We start from the raw sequence: 23,203 nt of genomic DNA, 5'->3' as shown, positions 1-23,203 counted from the left end.
AATGGAGCATTTTCAAACCAAAGAAAATTGAATTTGAAACACAAAAATAATTCACTCAAAAATGAAATATTTTTGAGTAAGTGTCTTGTTAAACCATGGAAAAAGAATAGCTCATCAACGTCCTCACATATTTCTTTTTTCTCTCAAACCATATTTCAATTGCTGATAATGTAAAGCCTTGTAGATGGCAATAATTGCAAGCCCTAAACACTGAGGTGTGAAAAAAACATTATTTTCATTATTCTGAATTCGAAACAGATGTATCACTCAGCTTCCAATCGCCCTTGTAGGGCTGTTATGTGCGATCCACTTTACAAAAAAATCGAATTACTCGCTCATTTCACACATACGTGCATTATTGGTGCTAACTCGTACTTATTTTCCTAAATTGTCACAAGTCAACTGTAAGGTCTCTTATCACACAAACCAATCGTCTTACTATCAGACAGAGAACTCATCTGCTTTCTGCCTTTCATGTCACTTTTACTTAAAACATTTTTACACTCTGCAAATCTTCTATGTGTTGTATACACTGATCATCTCTGTGTTTTAGCCTGTCCACACATCATTTTCTTTCCCTTTTGTTCTCTTTTTTTGTTTTGTTTTGTTTGTTTTTTGTTTAAGTCAATTCCTTCATCTCCATCATTTTATGTACCGTTTGATATAGATGTACTTCTAACTTTGTAACTTTTTACCCACACTTGCGGATTCTTAGTGGTCACTTCATGCCAGATTTGCTTTCTAAAACCAAGCAACCTTTAGTCCCAAAATAAGGAACCTATCCCTGTTGCTTCCTCTAATCCCTATGCATTGTCATTTATTCTAATGGAACACTAGGCAAGGTAAGAAATTAAGCACCACAGTACATATTTTCTCATCAAAATTTCACGCAGAACATGGTGAACAAATCAAAAAATTGCATAGCTGACTCTTAAGCAACAAAAAAAAAGCATAGTTTACATCATAAACTGCGAATTCAAACTTCCAACTTTGAAAAAAAAAAAAAAAAAAAAAAAAAACCATAATCAAAGCAGCCTTTAATATCAAGATTTATGTTAGGCCTATAACCAGAGCTTAGTTTCTCACACATTTCTTTCCTCTTTTGATACAAAGTAATTTTAAATTTGCAGGGGAAAACATTAGTACAAAGAGAATTTCTTGTATCGCAAAGTTTACCAAAATTAATAATTGAATTTGACTCAGGTAGATTCTGGTTTTTCTATTAGCGAGAAGTGTGAATTAACACAGACAAAAACTATTCTTTACTAACTTGCTGCGAATTCGGAAAGCTTTAATGCGTACATCGTATTTTATGTAAAAATTCATGAAGAAACACAAAATGTGATGCTTAATTTTTTACGGGATCACGTGGTTCATTTCAAAAGAGGTATGCATGACTTGCATATCTATGTGTATATTGTAGATGTGAATTTCTGGCAAAGCTCTATGCATACACCATGATAAAATACCCACAGAACAAGTATGGATGCCTCAAATCAAATTTTAAAAGGGATGGCCATACATTGGGATCAAGTGAGAGCGAATAGAATAGATTACCAACATATTGAAGATCCTTTGTTGATAGGAATCTAAGATCCTGTGGACATTTCTCCATTGCCATCAATGGGAGCATCAGTATTTCTGTCCAGTTTTGTTGTACTTACTGAGTTCAGTATGTTTTTCTCTCAGAAGAAAATATGTGCTGCTGAGGTCAAAATTCAGGAAAGGTGTCAAAAAAAACCTGACTTAAATTTTTACCTTGCTGACATCGTACATTTTATATAAATAAGAAGCACTGTGTCAAGTTCTCAATCTGATAAATGGAAAAAAAAAAAAAAAAAATTGTTTGGGTGAAGTTACAAAGTTGGATAACTTTTGTCTGTTTGCACGATTGTTTCAAGCGAGTTGCATGATATTCTCACCTGGTAGCATTTGAACCTTCCAGCTCCTACAGCTGTCATAAATATCAGCATCTGTGAGCGATAAAGACAAAACTACAGTCTTCTCCGTGAGAATCGCTACAAACATTATCGCAAGAGCTAATAAACCCAGAACCTGCTTTAGGTTTCAACCTCTATAATCGATCTTACAGATTTTCATTGTATTTTATGAACCGTCTCCTATGAAAGGAAATCATTCAATATCTTTTTCTAGTTCAGACCTTGTCTGGTGCTTCATTGTTCTCTTATTCTGAAGACTCAATTTTTTTTCTAAAATCCTTACCCATACGAGGGGAATGTGGGCAGTGAAAATTTGTTTGCAAACTCAAAAATGTAGACAAGTGTCTGAGTAATAGAGTACTGAATTTCTTCAGTTTATCATTAACATTTGTTTAGCGAGGAAGAAGGGGAGTCGGAATTCAAGATAGAATGAAGGTAAACTCACCATTGTGCATGTGATAATGACAACAAAAATAGAGCTCTCATTTTTTTCAGGAATGCTCCTACTTCTCAATTGTAAATTTTCTAATGGGTTTTTTTGGTATTTTTTTCCAGGTCTTTCAAGAAACGGAGACATGAGTGATCCACGCGACAAAGTGGCTGATGTCAGTCCACCGTCGTCACAAGTTCCTTCCCTTAGTACAAGTGCAAACCAAATGAATCTCAATTCCAATCCTTACATTCATCCTAATAAGGACATCGTACCACTGCCCGCGTACTTACCTGATGATGTTTTAGAAATTATCAAATATATTAAACAATACCCAACCAAATTCCAACATTTAAGCAAAGGCAAATTTTTCTCAGATAGTATTAATAAAGAGTTACTCAGGTAAGTGGTTTTTTTTTTGTTTGCAAATCAGCCATTTTTTGTCTTCTTTTTTCCCCAATGGTTGTTCAATAATGATTTGGTTTAGTAACATTGATATCTAACTAACCACAAAGTTAACTACAACGGTTATCCCAAAAGTCTATGTCAATATCTCTGTATGAGCCAAGAAATGAAGCCAGCAGAACACCGGTTATATTAGTTGAAATAGGTATCATTCTATTTATTTAATTATTAGTTCTCCAATGACATCTGGTTCAGTTCATTTGTTTAAAAATTCATCGAATTATGGCGATGTTTGGCAACATTTTTGTATAACCTCTGGAAAAATTGTACACTTTTTTCATGGAAAATGAAACAAACTTAAGAAGCATTCAGTTTTATCTAAACACAATGTTCGCAGCCAGTACTATCATTAAGGGCTAGAAACATTTCAAAGACATCTCATTACGAAGTGACTAGAATGCTAGGATGTTAGGATGTTTGGATGGATCTCATTATTTTTAGCTGATCTACAAAATCAAGCATCAAAACACGATTCTGTGACCAGCAAAACTGACCCATTCTGTTGCGTCTACGTTTGAGTTGTTTTCAGACTTTTGATATAGTAATAAAATCATAGAAGCTTTGATGGCTAGTACTTAAATAGAGCTGCTGTCTTTCTGTCTAGCATGCCCAACTAAAGCATAGGGACTAAATAGTATTCTAATCTACGAAGCTCAAGCTAAGTGTTGAATAACTCGAATGAGTCCACATCAGATTCCAAATTTTTACATGTATCTTAAGCCACTCATAATTAGTTTAACCTATTCAAGCACTAGCAATTCTTTGCCTGCTGCACTTAGCAGTACAAGCAACTAGGAGAGTAACTGAATACTCTTTCATGATCTCTTTAACAATATGCATGGCGCATTCTATTGGGCAATGGGCCAGTTGCGCTGGTCACAGAATTGTGTTTTGATTCTTGTAGATTAGCTAAGAAGAATAAGATCTATTCATACAGTAACTTTCTACTTTCAATATTAACCAAGATATTGCGCCTTGAAAAACTCGATGTATGATGTCATCCACCGTGGTAATACATACCATTATACGCACTACCATCATGGATGACGTCCAAAACATGACTTTTCTAAGGACAATATCTCGGTTAATATTTAACGTAGAAAATTGCTTTTTGGGCAGATCTTATTATTTTTAGCTAATCTACAAGAATCAAGCATCAAAACACGAATAATCGCATAACAACTGCATGAGTTACCTTGTCAATGAACAGTTGTCTCAGGACAGCACTGACAAGTATACTTGTCTATGCATGCAAATGGGTTAAATAATGCTGCAACTCCAGCCTTTTTCTGTTTTCAGATTGGAATGTAAATCTCGAGACTTGGATCTGTCAAGGCACCAAATTTATGCACACCTTGCGTGTTTTGTTCCTTGTGGGAAAGAAACGCTGATGAAGCGAGCCAAAAACTTACTCATTGATGTAGAAGGAAAAAAATTAGAATCACTTATTAAAGAGTATGTCATATTTATGTAACTGCATTTCAGGTCAAACCTAAACCACCTACCTTGCCATAGCAAGCATAGCAAGTTGTTTGCTCTTTGAACAATTCAGGGTGGGAAAGAAGCAATGCTCAATTCAAAAGCCTGCCAAAACCATTTAGTGGGGCCGATAAGTGGAAAATATCATAAGAATCGTGCACTTCTGGAAGAAAGCATGAAAATTTCAGGGATTCATCTCTACCCTATAGACATTCGATTCAGACATAGACCCCAAAAATCTGAGTCCCCTGGGGGGGCAGGGGGGCCCCCAAATTTTGAATTTTGAATAACTACTGAACGGCTAATGTTATCGTAATTTTTTTTAAGCAGGACGATAGGAAATTTTATCAGGAACAAAAATGGTTCCTATGAATTTTTCTGTGGGATCAATATTTAAGGCGTGAAACGGGAAAAACCATCGGGGGACGGGGAGCCGGCCGTTCTGAGGCAGATCCGCGCGCTGCCCTGTTTGCCCGGGACGCGCGCGGCGGCGCAGTACGGTGTTACCGATCGACGAAACAGCCGCTTGTCTTGGTTTAATCTCAACGATGCGCAGTTTTAAAAATAATAATGCATTTACCGTACTGCCTAAATACTTTTTCTCAGTAATATAAGCTCTACTTTTTATTATAGTAATACATAAAAACAAGCAAAAGCGAAATACACCAATGTGAGAGCGCCGAGTCAGAGGGATCGGTCATCGCTCATCGCGCATCACGCGTCTTGTTTTCTCTGAATGCAGAGCTTTTCCGACCTCATTACAGAGTAAATTACCCTTTCCTCACGTAAGTTTTGTACAGGATTACATCTTTTTTTAAGATATTAGAGCGAAATAACAAGTTTTAATACGATTTTGACCCACTTTTTCATGACTATTGGAAATGGCGGATCCTTCGTAACTTATTTTTAGCTTATTTTTCATGTTACTTTCGGCGAATAAGACAATGAGCTGCTTACATAACCATGAATTTTGCAAAACTTGGTAGAGACATTAATTGAAGAGTGAGAAGGGAGGAGAGGGGGGCTCCACAGTCCCTTCGACACTATAAGGTTACCAGATTTCCTTCAAAATGAAGGAAATATCGTTTTACGTTCATGTTCATTGGTTTCTCGCCATTGGATAGGTACTGATTCATACGGAACATTCCGACAATGTTCTTTTCTCCTCTTTTTCCCTCCAGCCAGTCAATAGAAGTTTTCATTTTCATGAACTCCCCATTTTTTCAGTTATTTAACAAATATGCATATTTCAAAAAAAATAGAACAATACATTAAATAAATGATAAAAAAGAAGCTATCTGAATACTATCGCCTCTTTTTATCGAGTCATCCTTGAAGATATTATTGGTACTTACCACGACACATAGAAAATGGAATGAGCAGTAAAAAAAAAATCCATGTATATTATCTTACATTTTGTTGTATGGAATTTAGAGTGGAGTTGGTAACATTTGTATTGAAAAAAATATTAATATAGGAGGAAATTTATTTATCATGCAGGTTCTGATTCTTTAAAGAACCTCTGAGAAGGACCAGGCCTCAGGAAGAAATTCATTGCATTTCTTCTTTTTCAACCCGCAAATCTCGTACCGATTTTTGATTTGTATGGAGCTCATGGAAGAGTTCTAGGTAAGTATGTCGGAGACAATTTTCAAGAAACGGGACTTGCAAAATATGCAATGCACAAAACGTACACCTTAAACTTTATCGTACATTATAACACTGATCGAATCAGCTTTAGAGATTATCAAAAGGTTAATTTATCATCAAAATATAAAAAATCAGTCAAAATTACCGAGATTGCGGAATATCGTACCTATGATGCGCTGACATAAGAGCAGGATAGGTTCCCAGTACTTAGGCGCGACTTCCTATCACTCAAATGGACCGTTTTGACAGATTAGCGGATACGGCGGCTAGTTATTACTTATTACTTAATAATAATATTCTTTGTACTGTACAAGAAGCAGTCCAACAAAGGTTTTTTGGGGGTCATTCATCCCTATCAAGCTTTCTCAAGATTCTTTTGCCGTTTTTTTGGAGCAAGTTTTGAAGGTGGTTAAAAAATGCCTATACGTAGCAATGATGTACCAAAATGTTCCTGAAAGAGAGGAGAATAAGCATGTTTTTATGTATGCTCATTGTTTACAAAATTAGGCTCCCTGTCTTAAGTAAGCATATTTAGATACCATCCTGATGTCGCAGCACCGAGAGAAAGAGAAAGAAAAACACTTTAAAATCATTTTTCAGGTCATCGTGGTACACAAATAAGATTTGTGACTTTTAGCCCCCCCCCCCCTTTCCCGAAACAACTGTGCCTTAGATTTTATTCCGTTCAACTGATGTCTGATGCAGTTATCTCGGATGCTGTAATAAAACTTGACAAACCCATACAACAAAACAATTCGGAACTCCAGCACTTAACCCCTTCTCTTTCTGTTGCCTTGCGCTCGCTTGTATACATATATTACCTGCATAAGTTAAGCCCTATTTTAAGGCTTTATAGGTAGTACGATATATTCACAATACTTTTAAAACTGCGCATCGTTGAGATTAAACCAAGACAAGCGGCTGTTTCGTCGATCGGTAACACCGTACTGCGCCGCCGCGCGCGTCCCGGGCAAACAGGGCAGCGCGCGGATCTGCCTCAGAACGGCCGGCTCCCCGTCCCCCGATGGTTTTTCCCGTTTCACGCCTTAAATATCGATCCCACAGAAAAATTCATAGGAACCATTTTTGTTCCTGATAAAATTTCCTATCGTCCTGCTTAAAAAAAATTACGATAACATTAGCCGTTCAGTAGTTATTCAAAATTCAAAATTTGGGGGCCCCCCTGCCCCCCCAGGGGGCTCAGATTTTTGGGGTCTATGTCTGAATCGAATGTCTATAGGGTAGAGATGAATCCCTGAAATTTTCATGCTTTCTTCCAGAAGTGCACGATTGTTATGCTTATCGGCCCCACTAATTGTAGTGTGTGATTTGACTATTGTAGAGTATTGTTTTTCTTGCCACTAGGCCATTCAAATTTTCTGTATCAAATGTAAAATAAAAACATCATTATCTAGGGCTGTGAAAATAGTGAGTTCTTCAAACAAAACAAATAGGGAATAATTTTGCCCATTATTTGCAAATAGCAAATCATTTAAGTCAACTATTCACAACCACAAATTGTAATACGAAAAATTTAAAATAACTTTTTTAAGTGTGAAAATTCGCAAGTATTATGAAAGTTGCTAAAATTCGAAAATATTGGGTCGGAGATTCACTTATCCGCAACGGCTAGAATTTTTGCAGTTTGCGAATAGTGCGCGAGTCAGATGAAGTAAATATTTGCGATTCGCAAGTATTCAAATAGCCCTATTTGTAACATAGAGTTGATTTCAGTAATTTTTGTCGTGCGAATTGAGTTCTACGTAAAATTCTGTCAAAAAACAAGTACTAGAATGCTTTTTGTGTCTTGTCTGCTGGTCCATTTTGTCATTCCACAAAGGTCCAATGCATATTTCTGGAATAGAATAGTAATACTCAATAATAACAAGTCAATTATAAATACAAATGAAATTTTTCTTGTCAATCGCTGTACCTCTTGCTGCAAATGGCTTTGAAAAAATTTAAGCCTTTTTTTCACACAGAAAAGAATAAATCTAATTTATTTTTCCATCCCCTATTCAATGTCATAAATTGATGTTTTTCTTTGCCCCATAAGATATGACAATTCATTGTCTTTCGCTGGAGGGAACGTATCTCGATTGCACCGTTTCAGTATTTTGTACTTCCATTTTATTTGCTTCCTGGAGAATCGTTTCATAGATTTCCCTGAAATTTCTTGTGAATTTTTTTTTACCCTTGCAAGGAATGGCTCTAAAATTTTTGGACTGATTTGAGAGAAAGGCTCCCATGAAAATATGAAATATTTGTAGAAATACTGAAACAGCGCCAATGAGACACATTCCTTTGTGCCGGAAACAACACATTATTCTGTAGAAAAATTGGCTTAACCTTATTGGTTAGTAATTGATTCATTTCAAAATTTATCTGTTTATAGTTTGAAGGTAGCAGTTGATCGAATAATGCCTTCAATCCTGGAAAAACACTCAGAGGCATGTCAAAAAGCAAGCAAGGAAAAGTAAGTGACTCTTTACCCCTTCGATGCCTTATAAAACATTACAAAATTCTTGTAATGAAGAATTCTCCGTGAGGAGTCAAATTTTACTCAATGATTCTTCCATTTCTAAGGAAGGATGTGTGCAAAATTGGTCTGTCATCGTGAATGCTCTTGAAATTGTATATTTGAAGGATGTAATTCTGCAGAAAATTTGTCCCACCCCACCCTATCACAGCTGCTATGGCTGAGAATATTGTATGATATATAGTGATAGTGAAAGAAACGAAAACTAACATTGTTCATGAAACCCTCTTATACAATACAGAACAAAAAAATTAGTCTGCGCTTTTTTACAGAAATGTGTAGTCCTTTGCGGCATCCTTTCTATCAGGAAAAAATAAAATACCAAATGGTAAATCATTGTTATCCTGATCAACCGAAAGAACATGCATTTTCGGCAGTAGACCTACCAATTATATGGGTCACCATACAGTAGAATCTTGATCAAGAGGATTATTGGATGTAGGACCCCTCCCCCTTACACAGTACTATATTAACTTCTTTTTGAAATGTCAATCAATCAAGTTGATTTATTTAAAACAATGCTCAGAAAATACATCGATGAATACTTCATTGCACTTCTCCTCTCTCCCTATCAGAATTGAAATACCCAAAATTTCAAAGAGAAGAATTAATAATTTTTCAAAAAACAATTATAATCTTGTGGTTCTGCCTCTCCTTAGATATCTTTAAAATCCTTCGGATCAAGTTTCTACTGTATTTCAAAACTTGACCCTAAACAAATTTATTTTCTTTTGCCACAGTCCTCATATTTATTGGGAGGTGCATAACTATTACTGGTAAGCAATCACGCATGCTCATTTCATGATCTATCCACTTGGTGTGCCCATAATCCGCAGCAAAAAATCTCAATTTCAATTCCTTAGCCAAATGATGACTTCAGGTCAAGGCTTAGTAATGCATATAACATTTAAAGGGTAATATTGGACTTCGGTATTGGTTGAATCGCAGAATTTTAAGCAAATATTTTTGAAATTAAGAAATTGTATGAAGAAATATTTTGTTGCTTTTATATTAAATCTCCATTTATACAAACAACTTCCGCAAGAGACATATTCTTCCAGTGCACATGGCTTATCCCTAGTGGTTGAAATGTCTCTTTTCTTCTCTGTTTTTTATACCGTATTTATTTTCTATATTTTACCATATTTTTTTTACCTTTTATTGCATTTTATAAGTTTCCCATTTTCATCATGTGAAAAGAGCATCAATAAATAAAATGGAAATAAATCTCCCACTAAAAATGCAGGACTGGTAAAGTACGTGATTTTCATGTGTGCCGTTGATTCGGACATCCCATGAAAATCTATTTCTTGCTGATACAAATTCTTACCAAGGTTAGATACACCGAATCCCATACATACTTACTGTTTAAAAAACACACTTCAGAAGATTTGTATGCTAACTGCATTAATGAATCTTTATCACTTGGTAACAAACCACTGCCTCCTGAATTATGACATAGTCATGTAAAAAGAGTTCTAAGAGGTATTCCTCACTGTAACAATGTCCAAATGCTATAAAAGGTTTGTTTGTCAGTTGAAAAGCAGGCTTAAGCACATTCCGAACTAAGTGATGGGTACAAAATGCAGATTTTTAAAATTGTCAAGTATCCCCATTTTGTACTATTTGCTTTAAAATTTTTAAATCTATTTAAAAATTATTTTTGACATCATATTAATTTTCTCTCAGTTCATCTCTTTCTGAGAATGTTGGTGAGTTTTTTTCATCGTGTTTTTTTGAACTTACAGGTACATCGAAGATTCAGTCAGTGGTTGTGCATCAAGTAACTCAGAAACTCGACCTAAAACAAAAGTTCCTCGTCGATCCTTCCCTTGGAATGATGAGCTCAAGTGAGTCCAATATTTTTTAAGTCTTATATCTTTCATTTAGGCTATCTTTAATGGTGGGTTTACCACAAAAAATAAAGCTGTTATCTCGGAGTGGTTCCTCCATAATCCCTAAATGTGCTACAAATGATGCCACTGGAAACTACAGTAAAATTCTCGTCAATGATTCTAGTTACCAAAGAACTACCTTAATTCACAATAGCTGTTTTTTTATGGATTCAATGATCGACCCGCAGTTTGTGTCAAAACATGCTCACAACTTAGTAAAAGAAGGTGCGGGTGCCTGTCCCAGGGAGCAGCAGTTTATTTGAGATGAATCTAGAGGCTAACGACAACTTGTTGTCTTTAATTCAGAAACATGAGCCAAAAAATCGAATTTTTAAGGTTGTTATTTTTTTCAAAATTATTTTAAACTTTATGTTGGTGCAGACGGGAGAAAAACAAGCTGTGTAGCTAAGATGTGTTTGTAGCCTATGAAAGTCTTAAACGCAGTGAAATCCTCCACTCTGTTCCTTTGAAGTATCTTCAGAGAGTGTAGGAGTGAAAAAATCGAGGGGAGTGGTAATGTTGCTGTTGGTTCTGTCAAGCGCGGCTGCCCAAGCCAGGAGCAGCATGATCGAAACAAGATTTTTTTTTTATTTTGTGTATGCTTAAATCCTGCCTACTTGCCTTGTATGAAGAAATGTAAGATTTTATCGGATTTGTCACATTTCTACACCCTCAAACTGTATGGTTTGTCTTTCTCCCAATTAAACTAATGTAATTTTTGTCGAATTTTGAAGGGTCTGTGTGAACTCCAGAAAATTTATTTTTGGGCTCAAATTTGTCTTGTGAATTCAAACCAAACTTCAATTTCTGGACAGTCAAAGGTTTTTAGGGTGGTATGTTAACTGGTGCCTCTGCTACATGCGAGAGGAAGAGCCAAACTGGCTTCAGTTCATCGGCAATCTTCCCGGGAGAACTGTCGATCCTCTAGGTTAGAGTTGAAGTAACTTGGATTATCTTGGATATGCTTTTATCTCCCATAGTCCTCAGATAACATTGTAATTTTCTAATCTTTGTACCTATTTTTTCTTAGGAGTTATGTTCGGCAAATTTTAGAAGTCCAGCTGCGAATTTTCAAACTAGTAAAATCAAGGAAAGACACAGTAGAAGATTTTGTTCAAAAATTTGTAGCCAATAAATTAAAACCCCTATGGCCTCATGGGTGGATGAAAGTCTCCACTATTCTTAAAGTAGCTGATCTGGAGCTTGCGTACGTATCCTAACCTTATCGCATATGTGTCACTAACGAAGAAAAGAGCTCATTTTTTCTAAGTTCTCAGGAATGTACCTCCCTAACCATAATCATGATTTTTAAAGAGTGCTCATGCATGGCAAGCATTCTTCAAATTGTTCTGTCTGGTATGAAGTATTAATGTAACTTGTGGGTTCTTTTGCATACTATTGAATCAGATATATGAAGTCGCTCTTCCAATGTAGGGGCATATCTGGATTGCCGCTTGAACCCCAGAAACCAGTGGTTGATATGTAAAACAGGGCTCACAAGGGAAACTGATTTACGCTCTTACATCAGAGGGGCGATGATAAGCTCTGCACTAATTGTTGACTTTCTTTTGGTGGATTAATAATCATACAAACATATTTTTTCCAAGTTTTAATGCATTCTGTAACTACCAGCTAACTCGATTTAACCTGCCGCCAAAGTAATTATCATTCTCATCTTCAATTTATAAATGAAAATGAATGACTTTGCTAATTTAATTCATAGATGCCAAGAAAAGATGCTGCTTTTTTATTTTTGTTCATTTTTTAAATCACTATCTGAACAGAGGGAGGTTTGAATGTCAGGTAATTTGAATTGAATTCTTGTGTGCTAGGTTTTTTTGAATCAGTCTGAGAAACTGCTCTTGATTTTTAAGCCTTTAAACACTCCATACTTTCTTAACAAATAACGAACTCATATCATCATGCTGAAAATCCAACCCTAAGAAAAAAAATTATATTATATCAAACCATAATACTACAATTTTTGTTCTATTCTCCTCTACAGGAACTTTTCTAAAAAGAACACACCAACGACGAATTATCAGAAAAAGATAAACTCCGCTGTTGCTATTAACAATTCAAGCACCCCTGTCTCTACCAACTCTACTCCTACCCCTCTCTCAACCGTACCTGAACCAACCCAGTTGAGGAAACTACCAGCAGCTAACTCAGTGAAAGACAAATTCAAAGAAACCTCATTACCAGAAATGGACATGTTCTCGGATCCGATAGATCTACTCTCAAAAATAACATCAGCCATCTCACCAAATTCTCAACAAAACTGCAAAGCGTCAACAAGTCCGCAGCTACAAACCAGTCAATCGCCCAAAGAGAAACTTAACTTAGAAAACGAGAACAAAAAGACAGAAACTGTGATAAGTAGGAATAACTTCAACATTGACCATCTCATGGATCTCTCCAAGAGAGAGTCATGCAGTCGGTCAGTTCCGCAGTATTCAAAATCCAACGACCAAGTCCTAGACTTGTCGCCGGGTAAAACTTCTGTTAGTCCGAACAAAACCCCCGAAACGGTAAGTGCTGCCAGTTATACAAGTAACAATTCAAGCAGAGCGAGCTTCTCTGCAAACTTTGTACCTGCGTCAAACCTCTCGCAAGTTCCTCCCCGAACGTCTCTGCCCCCCCTCCCTGCTCACGCGTCCTTGGGGCCACATCTGAAGCACTTAAACGACCCTCAGAATCCAATGTGCCCACCCATGCCAATCTCTACTAGCTCGTCTATGACATACTTCAAAAACGTCCATTATACGAACTCAAACTCACATCAGCACCCGATGAGTATGAGCCCACCGTTCGCCTCGAATGCTGGTGCTCTGCACGTCTCTCCCGTTAAGTCACTGAGTGTCTCCGCATCGCCATTAGTCACATCCTCATATGAAGTGTCGGCGGACCGAGGTGGTGTCAAAAACAGGAGCTGCGTCTCACGAAATACCACATTCGTCTCTCCGCCAACTTCTGTCTCTTCTCATATCTCTCCAAAGGTAACCTTACTTTGATAACGTGTGCTGAAAATCACTAAAATTTCGTTTGATTCCATACTCACCTTAATTCAATTATGCCACTTAGGAGAGCTCTAAATACCATCACCTCCCTACTCTCCTATTTTTATCTTGCCTAGAAGTTTTTCATTCAACATCATTAAAAATTCATCATTAATTATTATCATAAATAAATGTTATCTCTATCTATGGGACACAATAGGCGAAGCTGACTTTCAATTTTTCAACTGATAGGTTGGATCATTGGATTTCTCAGCCGGATCAGACTCAGGAATAATTTTAGAGTGCTGCGAGAAATGATGATGACTTTTGACAGATCTGGTTTCATAATTGCGAAATGAAAAAAATCATGAGATTCAACTAAACAATGGTGCCACTGTTTTCCAGCTCATTTGATTTAACATGTCTCATGGACGGAGATAAAATTTCTGTACTTGGCCTGAAGAGTTTAACTTCACAACCAAAAGCTTATAAATCCAACTCTGATCATCATTACTCACGTTTAAAAAGTTTTTCAAATCCAACGTACTCTACAAAATTAGATTCTCTGCCTCATTTTCTATCCCAAATTAATTTTAGATTTTTTCTTTTTTTTTGGGGGGGGGGGGCAAAAATTTTGGAAATTTTCATGATTGTTGCTCCCTCTCCTTTGTTACTCTTGATGTTGACATGCGTGAATGCCTGAAATTAATTGCATGCGATGATGTTTTTTACTCAATACTCCAATGGGTCAGTTGAGTCATTTTTTTTTTGTGTCATTGGAAATTATTAAGTGAACCGAGCTCATAATTTTTTTCTAACTCTTTTTGATAACGGCAATCAGGAGAAAAGCTCGCTCTTAAGTTCAAAAAGTTAGGGAAGCCATGGGGTTTGAGCTGCGCTCTCTTGTTGCTTTTGAATTTACGCGTCATGATCAATATGGTGACGGAATCTGTAGTGGAAGAATATACAGCAGTGCTGCTGAGTGTTGATGATTAGCAGAAGATCATAGGCTAAGCTGTTGGTTTTAGAAGAGTGATTTCTCTCAGAATCTTTTTCCAATATTATCCATTACGAGCATCATTGAAAAACTTGTGTTCCTCTCCAATTTTTGCAAAATGCCCAAAATAATTGAATCAGACTTTGAAAAAGCAAATGTATGTCTGCAAGAAGTGACCGCCAATAGGTCTTTCTCTGGTCCAGCTGTTTGTCTTTTTTTACAGCTAGATGTACAATACTGCCGTGCAACGCAAAAACGCTGTAAACGACATTTTAATTTTTTTGGAAACAACGTATCATAGCAGAAAAACTTGTGTACCTTGGAACAATTTTATTACAGAATTCTTTTGAAAATACTGTCAAGAATTTAACCTGAAAATTTAAGGATCATGGGTAAAATAGTTTTTATTTTATAAAGTATTAAGCTCCAAAAACGCGGGAAAATCTTGATGGATTTACGGCGTTCTCGCTTAGCACGGCAGAATAGTCCTCTTCATAAATTGTTAGCATTGTTAGCACATGTAACAATCAAAATCTTTGCATAGTGTAATTTAAGCTCAGGTTATCACAACACCACAGAACAAACTTAACATCGAATGAGATGTCAAAAAAACTTTAAACAGCAGTGTGATGGTAGTTAGTAGGTAGGTGTTTCTGCTGCAATTTTCCATCTATGATGCATAAATTCAAATGTAGGTAACGGCAGCAATCAAGACGATTCAAAAACGTTTTAAAAGGTCTCAAAAATGAAAGCACTTGTCTTGTCTTGATTTTTCTTGCAGTTTCTCCGAGCACATTGTTCTTTTCATACCATAAACTGTGGAAATCAACTATTTACAGTGCAAACCCTTCAGAGCTCTCAACTGACCCATTCTTATGTTAAGTTCGGATTTTACTGTCTTTTAATTCCATCTAATAATTCCGGTCAAAAGGAGAAAAAATTGTCCAAGAATTACAGTCTTCTACAGGAAAGTGGACCTCTCTCCACGAAAAGACCAAACTGAGTTATTGGTATCAGAGTATAGAGTAGAATTCTGAAAGAATTTTGGGGTAAAAATGCCGTGAAATGTCAAGCCGAACTATGAGTCATAGAAGGTTGAAGTTTGCAGCTCAAGAATCTTTGTTCTGAGAAAAAACTACATAGAATTCTACTCTGTAATGTTCACAGCAAAAAATTGCTGGATGAGAAGGAAAATTTATGGCATCTTTTGGTACAATAGTAAATTTAGAACCCAATCAAGAGAATAGAGTGAGTTTCCCATTGAAGTCTCAGAAGCTGATTTTTCATCCCAACTCCACCGAAGTTGCTTTTCTAAAAATTTTGCCCTAATAGACTGAAGTACCTTTTCCCAAGAATGGTCTTGTATGAGAGAAATGTTTTAATTTATGTTGCACTGCATCTTTGTACAATGCACAGTGTAATGCCACTACTATAAACTTTTTTCTCGCTTCTCATTCATGTATTGTAGTTTTTACCAACACGTGGAGAAAGTCAAGAAGTCAAAAATAGTTTCTCTTAAGACTAACATCAGATGTAATGCAGTGCATAACTGGAGAAAGGAAATCATTGATGAAGGCTGTCACAGTTGCAGGACATAGGCAACTTTTCAAGTCATTTGAATGTAACTCTCCACTGTAATACACCATTCATACTGTCTCCTTGGAGGAAGCACCTTTGTATTTTACATTGAACAATCGCCATCTTCGGTGTTGAAGAAATTTCGCAAATCATTTAAAAAAAGTATCATTAAAAAAGTAAAAAATAACTCACTCTCTCCTTCCTTGAAACTTTCTCTGCTTATTTCTCTGTTTTGACAGAGCTTTGTGCAGTTTAAATGAAATCCCGTTTAATCCACTGAAGACTGGGCCTACCATAGTGTCACGTAAATCAGTTAAAGACTTAAATGATGGGAAATGTTATCTTAAATCTGGGCGCTGTTAAATGTTATAGCATATGTTTTTAATGTTTAGGTCAGTGTTAGAAAGCCCAGTGATAGTCTGAGTCTCTCTGATCAGGTAAGCAGGGACTCGAGGCAAAGAATAAAATGTGAATTACTCAGATTCGAATATTGCCTTGCCTTCCTTCGCCTTTTCAAAATGTAATTGACTCTACAGCTCCAATGTCAGTAATACCCTTGTGCCATTCTCTGTTTTAACCCATGGCAAAAATCAAAGAATATTCTCAATTGGAAACTCGAGATAATTTTTTTTTACTTCTTTCAGAGGCCGAATTTGAAGACTTAATTGATGCACATATTGTCCACTTCTGTGATTTAGAATATTTTCTCAATATTCTCTCAAAACAGAAATGTCTGAGGTCTCATGAACACTTTTTTTTGCTTAAGAAAAGACTGAGACAGTTATGCATAAACTTTGGTGGGTTGGTCTGGGAAAGCTTTTACGTCATGATTTCATGAACGATGTCCTGCTCTGCCCAGAATTAATCTAGTTAAATTAAAACTTACACTTTTCTTGAAACAAAAAAAAACGTTCGCACAACCCCAACTTTTTTTCTTTTAATTGAAACATGAGTTATGAGTTTGTTTCATAATTTTTTAAGAAAACCTCATCTCCTCCATTTCATTTTTGTTATTTTAAATATTAATTTGACTCCTTGTAATTGAACTGTATACCAGTCTTACCTTTTTCATTTTTTCTTCCACAGGAAGGAATGAAACCAGTTAGCTTGAAGCACCGTATCCTCCAAGAAAGTATGAAGGCCCAGGCAGAATCTGACTCCTTCAACTCTCTAAAAAAGCCTCAACCTCTCAATTTTGATGGTGGGAAAAGTGAGCCTCTTCGGCTTCCTGAAGAGAAGAATATTTACTCAAAAGCTGAGGCTGATTATCAGGAAGATTCGAAAAAATCTACGTATGAGAATATAATTAAAGTAAGTTAAATTTCATCTTAATAATCGCTAATCCTCAACATCAATCAAACATCATTGTTATTCGCAAATACCTCAAATTTATTGCATACAGATTCCTGTGGGCCTGTTGTTGAAACTATTCAGAATCTGTATTGTTCATCTCTCTAACAACAAGATGAATACAGCTGAAAGAGGTATTTTGGTCCTGTTACTTTCTATCCTGTATACTATGAGGTCTAGAACAGTACCCTAGTAGATGCTATTTATCAAGAAGTCAGAAAAAATATAACAAAAATAATCACCTAGACACCGCCCACATACATTTGTTCAGGGATAACATTATAATTGTAATTTAGCTCACCTCTAAATGATAAAGGGTTGAGTACAGCACAAAATGTCATGCCAGAATGTGATTTTGCTGAAAAATGTGAGCAGTGTTTGCCCTGCAGCGTATTCATTTCCTATCTCTAAGAAGTCTGTTTTATCACTCCGAATTCCCCAACATTTTGAAGGAGGTGGAGATGTAAATTTTGCAAGACATTGTTTCCATAAGTTGGTTGTTTTCCTATTAGAAAACATGACTTAAACTCCCTTCTAATCAACGCCTATTGCATTAAAGACATTATCTCTTTCAAAACTTGATTCCATCATATTGCCACTCTTTAACGTACGTGTCAAGGTGCACATCTACAGAAAATCATCAGTAATTCTTGCTCTGCGGCAAAGTCGTCCCCTTTTTAGCTATCGGTTTGCCTGTAGAAAAATTGTAAGGCAAGGAAGAACCATGTCCTTAAGTTTTGGTTTAATAGGGAAGTTTTAAAAAAAGTCTGCAATTATAAAGAGTGTCCTAAAAACCTGCCAAAATTTCTGTTACAAAAATCAAAATCCTGCTCTGTTTTCAACACATTTGGAGTGGCTAAAGACCTCTAATACGGAGTGCGTGATTCGTGATTTTCTGAAACCTCCTTTCAAAGCTGCTACTCCTAACATATGTAGATGTATTTGAGTTTTACTGTACCTGTCTTTTAAAAAAAATTACACACTTTTCAATGCTACTTTCATGTAGATTTTTCGGTTGTCGGAAGATCGGAGAAATATTCTTTAAGGACTTTAAGACAACTCCTGAACTTGAATCAAACTAACTATCTCTTTCAATTACCTTACAAGATTTCCTGCCATTTTTCAAGTTTGTTCAAAGTACCGCACGATCTGTGAATGCCTAGCTGAGTTGTTTTTGCATCCCTGAATTAAAATTATCAAACTTTGGTCTTTTCTCTCCTTTAATCTCAAGCCGGTTTTTTCAAAACTATTCACTCTTATTTCTCTGTCAGAATTCTTTTATTGCCTTTATTTGAATTGGATGAAACTAGGGTATATTTAGTCTTCATAGCATTGCAAACTTGAGTTTTTTGCTGGAAAAAGCAAAACTTAATATTTTTTTGACGCACGCAACCAGGAAGAGAAAATCAAAGTCAAAACGGATGCTGAGCTTGAAGCAGAGCGGCGCATGATTGAAGAGACGATGACTGCTACAGACGTTTTGAACCGTATCATCAATGAGTCCCTACAAGACCCATCGCCAGTAGTCCATGATGACATTAAGCCACTGGTAGGCACCAATTTATCCTCAGGGCAGTATTTTGCACAGCTTTTTTGGGTCATGGGCAATTGGGTCTATTCATATCACAGTTCCTCCTACTGATAGGTACATTTGCTTTTTTGTTAGATTCCTGAATGAAACTAAGGGGCTTATTTTTAAAAAAAAAAACTTAACATCCTCGCACTTGCCAAAAAGTGACTGCACCGAGAATCAAAGATGGGAAATCGTTTTACCCAAAACTAACCCCATTTACAACACGCTCTGATCTTGCTTTTATCCAAAAATCTGGTTTTCTATTTATTGAAATCTTTAAAACATTGCCGATTCGTGTTTTCTTTCAAGATTAGTATTTCATACTCACCCTTTCTTTTGCCCCTAGAAGACAAAAGGGGTGATTACCTCATTGAGCTCTCAGTCTTTTTATTGAAGTTTAGCCTTGGAAAATTATTTTCTTTGGTTTTTTTTTTCCAATTATAGTGATGGAAAACGCTAAGCATTGAGATTTTTATTTCCTTGTTTTCATCACTTAATTGCATGGCCGGAAAAAAATTCTTTAAGTGTTGAGAAACACTCTTTGTCATCTTTAGCAAAATGTAGAACCCTGCTGATTGTGACAGAAATTGTTACATTAAGTCACTTACTAATTCCACGTGCTCAAAATTATCAACTCCTGCAGAAGTATTTCATATTTTACTTATAATTAGGTGGTGGTTGCTTATCTTAGATAACGGACACCAAAGTTACTTACCAATTACCCATTTTTAATCCATTTTGACCCGTATCAATACCCTTCCATCATTGAAAATCAACTATGTACTGTTATCTTCCCTTTGCTGCTACACCCTTTTCACTAATCAGCAACATAGAAAAGTAAATGCTTATTACAGGTAGTTTTTGCTAAAAATACTCCTAATCCTTCAATAGTGAAGAAGGCTGTATTGCTACCTTTCTGATGAAAAGGATATTTTCTTCTACTAAGGAATTCAAAAATTTCATCTTGATTCAAGAACAACATATTAATGAGAGGAACTTTGCGCTTTAAGGGTCTATATTTACGCAGTGAATCTATAAATTTCTTGCAGACTTTAAATGTATCTTTTATGAGCTTCTTAGGATCTGATAATCTGATCCTTGAATAAATTATTCAAGAAGAGTGTAAAAAAATGGTTTAAAAAGAAAATGATTTTTTAGGCTTTTCAGATGGCATTCTAAGTGTCATCAGTTTCGCCCATTTAATATTACTTTATTTTATCTGAAAAATGTTACTTCTCTAGACAGCATAGTAATGAGATTATTATTTGCGCCTTTTTTCCCCCCTGTCTTCCTTTTTCATGAGATTCATTCTACCTCTGTTTTGTAGTTTGAAATTAATGTTGCTTTGGGTCTCTTAGCTCTCTACTTTTGCTTTTGCTCATCTTTGGGTTCATAAGTTTTTTGAAGGTCTCTTTTGGGTCCTTTAAACTGACAAGAACGCAATTTACTTTTCCAATTCTCGATGCTATTCTGCAGCCAGTGTATGTTCAACTCTTTTCTCCCCCATTTACAATGATCTGTTTCTATGCTCCTTCCTGTAAGCACAGGCTTAATCAACTTTTAAATAGGCTTTATCGCCCTGATGAACATTTTTTACCCATCAAGGGAGACACACTGGGTTTAAACCCTGAGAGACCAGTCAATGATGTAAGTCGGAAATCACATAACTCGGTTTGCAAAGTCGCAGATTTCCTGTCATACCTTATTTTTTAAACGGAAGAATACTCAACGGTAATTCTGTTTAACTGCCATGATTTTTCTTCTCTGTGCAAAGAAAATTCTGCAAAAACTTCAAGGAATGATGTCAATTTGTTCTCTTCAAGAAAATAACATAGAGGCGGAGATTTTCAGACTCCGCAAACGAGATATGTGATTGCGGACTTACGCCATCGTAGTGCTTTTAGCCTACAGTTTGGTGCAATCTGCACTGTGCCTGGAATTGGTTCATTTTATTAGGACATTTCCTTCATCAGGGACTGAAAGACTCATTAGTGGGTACATACTTTTTCGAATCGTACGTAAAGTATGAAAGAACATGGATTTATGAGGCGAAACCCAGCCAGTAAGAGAGAGCTAGGCTAGAATATGGAAGAATGAATTAATGAGTCTCAAGGAAAATCTCGAAATATGCACTACTCAATTGCTGTCGTGAAAGTATAAGGGAATTAAGCTCGGTTTGCCTGTATATGTAAATTAGTTATTAGCTATCTCCTCCTGACATGCATTTCCTAATTAGGAAATTTTATCCTTAATATGCAAGTATTTTTAGAGAGGAATGCATGACAAATTCTGAAGTAACAACCAAATTTTACTAAAATACCTACCCTCTTCCTCGTCCTCTGGGTTAAAATATTTTAATAGTTCTTCGAATTTTTCACCTCATAATAATGTGCTCGTTTAGTCAGTAAGTTCTCAGATGAATGTATGCGTCTCCAATAGTTTTCACCTTGTCTCCTCCTATGCCTCAATAGCCATTGCAGCCATCTTTATAATACTGGAATGTTCTATATTTTCGTCTAATTGACATCAACTAATGTTTTCCTGCAGCAGTGTGTGAATGAAATGAAACCACCACCACCTGCCATCATCAAAGATGATCCAGGACTGCAAGAGCGGAAAGTGCGCTCGCAAAGTGTGGAGGAGTGTGAAGCATCCATGGAGGCTGTCATCAAAAGCTTGCAAGATCTTCAGAAAATGTCAGGCAACAAAATAAACACACCAGAGCGAAACTTTTCCATGCCACATGCAATGGAAAGTGTCAAGCTTAACAATAATATCAAGGTATGCCTCAATAAAGCTTTGATACAAAACTTTTAAAAATCATTCGCTTTTTATAAGATTTTGTCGGGGCTACCTGATTGTGAATGGCAGCATGAGCCCTTCTGTCTCAACAAACAAATCTCCAGAGTGTAGCCTAAATTGCGAAGCCTTGATGTCAATCTCAGCATCATCATGAATCCTTTTAAGATATTGCCCATGAAGCGGCTTGGCCTTCCACTGATACCCTATTTGCTCTGTGGTTGGGAGTGTTCCCACTAGACTCAAACTTTAGACGTGTGATATTGTCGTCTGCCTGCACGATGATCTGATGAAGCTTGCTATGCTTGGCCTTATCGAGAAAATACTTTCTCAGGTTTTCAACCTGCTGATGGTGCCTCCGTAGAACGCTTGAAATTTCCCTGCCCCCTTCAGCTCGCGTTAGGTGGAATCTTTCAACACAGCTCCTTAGGTGATGCGCCGGATACTTTCTAAATTCCCTCCTTGTTGCAACATCCAAGGTGTTGAGCTCCGTTTTGAACCAGCTGAGTATGCAGGGTGTCTACCAGTCCGGAAATAGTACTGTGTTTTCATGGGCGGTCGGGAAGTATTGAAAAAGTGCTGAAATTCCACAAGACGCTCCAGAATTTCTCACATTTTTTTGTCATTTTTGTCGCAATTTGAGCAGGAAATTCAAATTTTTGAAAATTTTCGAATTTCTCTAATCGAGGTACTGAAAAAGTACTGAATTTTTCTGTTAAGGAGGTACTGAAATGATTGGGAATAGACTGAAAAAGTACCGTATAAGTACTGATTTTTGGCCAGCCTGTTTTAGTAGACACCCTGGTATGCCAAGAGTGTAGGTCAACAGTGAGGCAGCATAGGTGTTCACTGCCAGCGCTGTGTTTCAGCCAGTAGAAAGTTCGGACTTTAATATGGCTCTGAGTCCTCCCTTGTAATCATTAGAGGCTTTACGCTTTGAGTCTATTCAAGGCATATTATTATCATTTTTTATTACGTCCTTAACGCCCACAGCCCAAACCGGCTCTTTCGACTTCTCCTGGCATTTCAACGCAAAGCAAAGTCAAACTTGAGTCTTTCTAACCAACTCATTAAAAAAAATAAAAAATTGTTTCAAAGCTAAACATTCACAAATCTCCACAATCCTTAAATGAAAATATTTAAATGTAAAAAGTTAAACATTGAAAATCTTTTGTTTACAATGGTTAAAAGTGGCTTTTCTTTAAACAAAGATTATTATTATTTTTTAAACACCCTTGGTACTGAATTAAAACTTTTTCTGTTTACAGCCTGTAAATCTAGATTTTCCTGCAGTAAATCATGAAGTAGAATCACCGAAAGAGTCGACAGGTATGCCAAAAGTTGCGCTGGGCTTTCAAGCTGAATTCTACAAGCATCTTCTGAGTGACTCACCCAAAGAGAAAACACCTTCGCGAGGCCCTGAGTAAGTTTTTTTTATTTCTTTTTTTTAGGTTTTAGTTTTCCCATTTTAAGAGCAAAAATTGGAGGGGAGGCAGTCTATGTTAGCAA

General features: G+C 36.4%; 1 protein-coding gene across 6 annotated transcripts in view; it reads left to right on the top strand.

Moving 5' to 3' along the window:
- yem (yemanuclein) overlaps nt 1-23,203 on the top strand; it is a 46,013-nt gene that overhangs the window by 12,664 nt on the left and 10,146 nt on the right. For 3 of the 6 annotated variants that reach the window (XM_019052332.2, XM_019052331.2, XM_019052330.2), the window contains 10 exons: nt 2,496-2,772; nt 4,135-4,290; nt 8,360-8,440; nt 10,252-10,353; nt 11,429-11,605; nt 12,404-13,397; nt 17,059-17,283; nt 18,719-18,871; nt 21,443-21,676; nt 22,963-23,117. In XM_019052332.2, the coding sequence (XP_018907877.2) occupies nt 2,496-2,772; nt 4,135-4,290; nt 8,360-8,440; nt 10,252-10,353; nt 11,429-11,605; nt 12,404-13,397; nt 17,059-17,283; nt 18,719-18,871; nt 21,443-21,676; nt 22,963-23,117 (2,554 nt within the window). The remainder of the gene's footprint in view (nt 1-2,495; nt 2,773-4,134; nt 4,291-8,359; nt 8,441-10,251; nt 10,354-11,428; nt 11,606-12,403; nt 13,398-17,058; nt 17,284-18,718; nt 18,872-21,442; nt 21,677-22,962; nt 23,118-23,203) is intronic. The other 3 variants (XM_019052334.2, XM_072298404.1, XM_019052333.2) reach the window with 3 other exon arrangements.

This window comes from Bemisia tabaci, chromosome 3 (assembly GCF_918797505.1).
Source record: "Bemisia tabaci chromosome 3, PGI_BMITA_v3".
Classification (NCBI taxonomy): domain Eukaryota; kingdom Metazoa; phylum Arthropoda; class Insecta; order Hemiptera; family Aleyrodidae; genus Bemisia; species Bemisia tabaci.
This window is presented reverse-complemented; position numbering and strand designations above follow the sequence as displayed.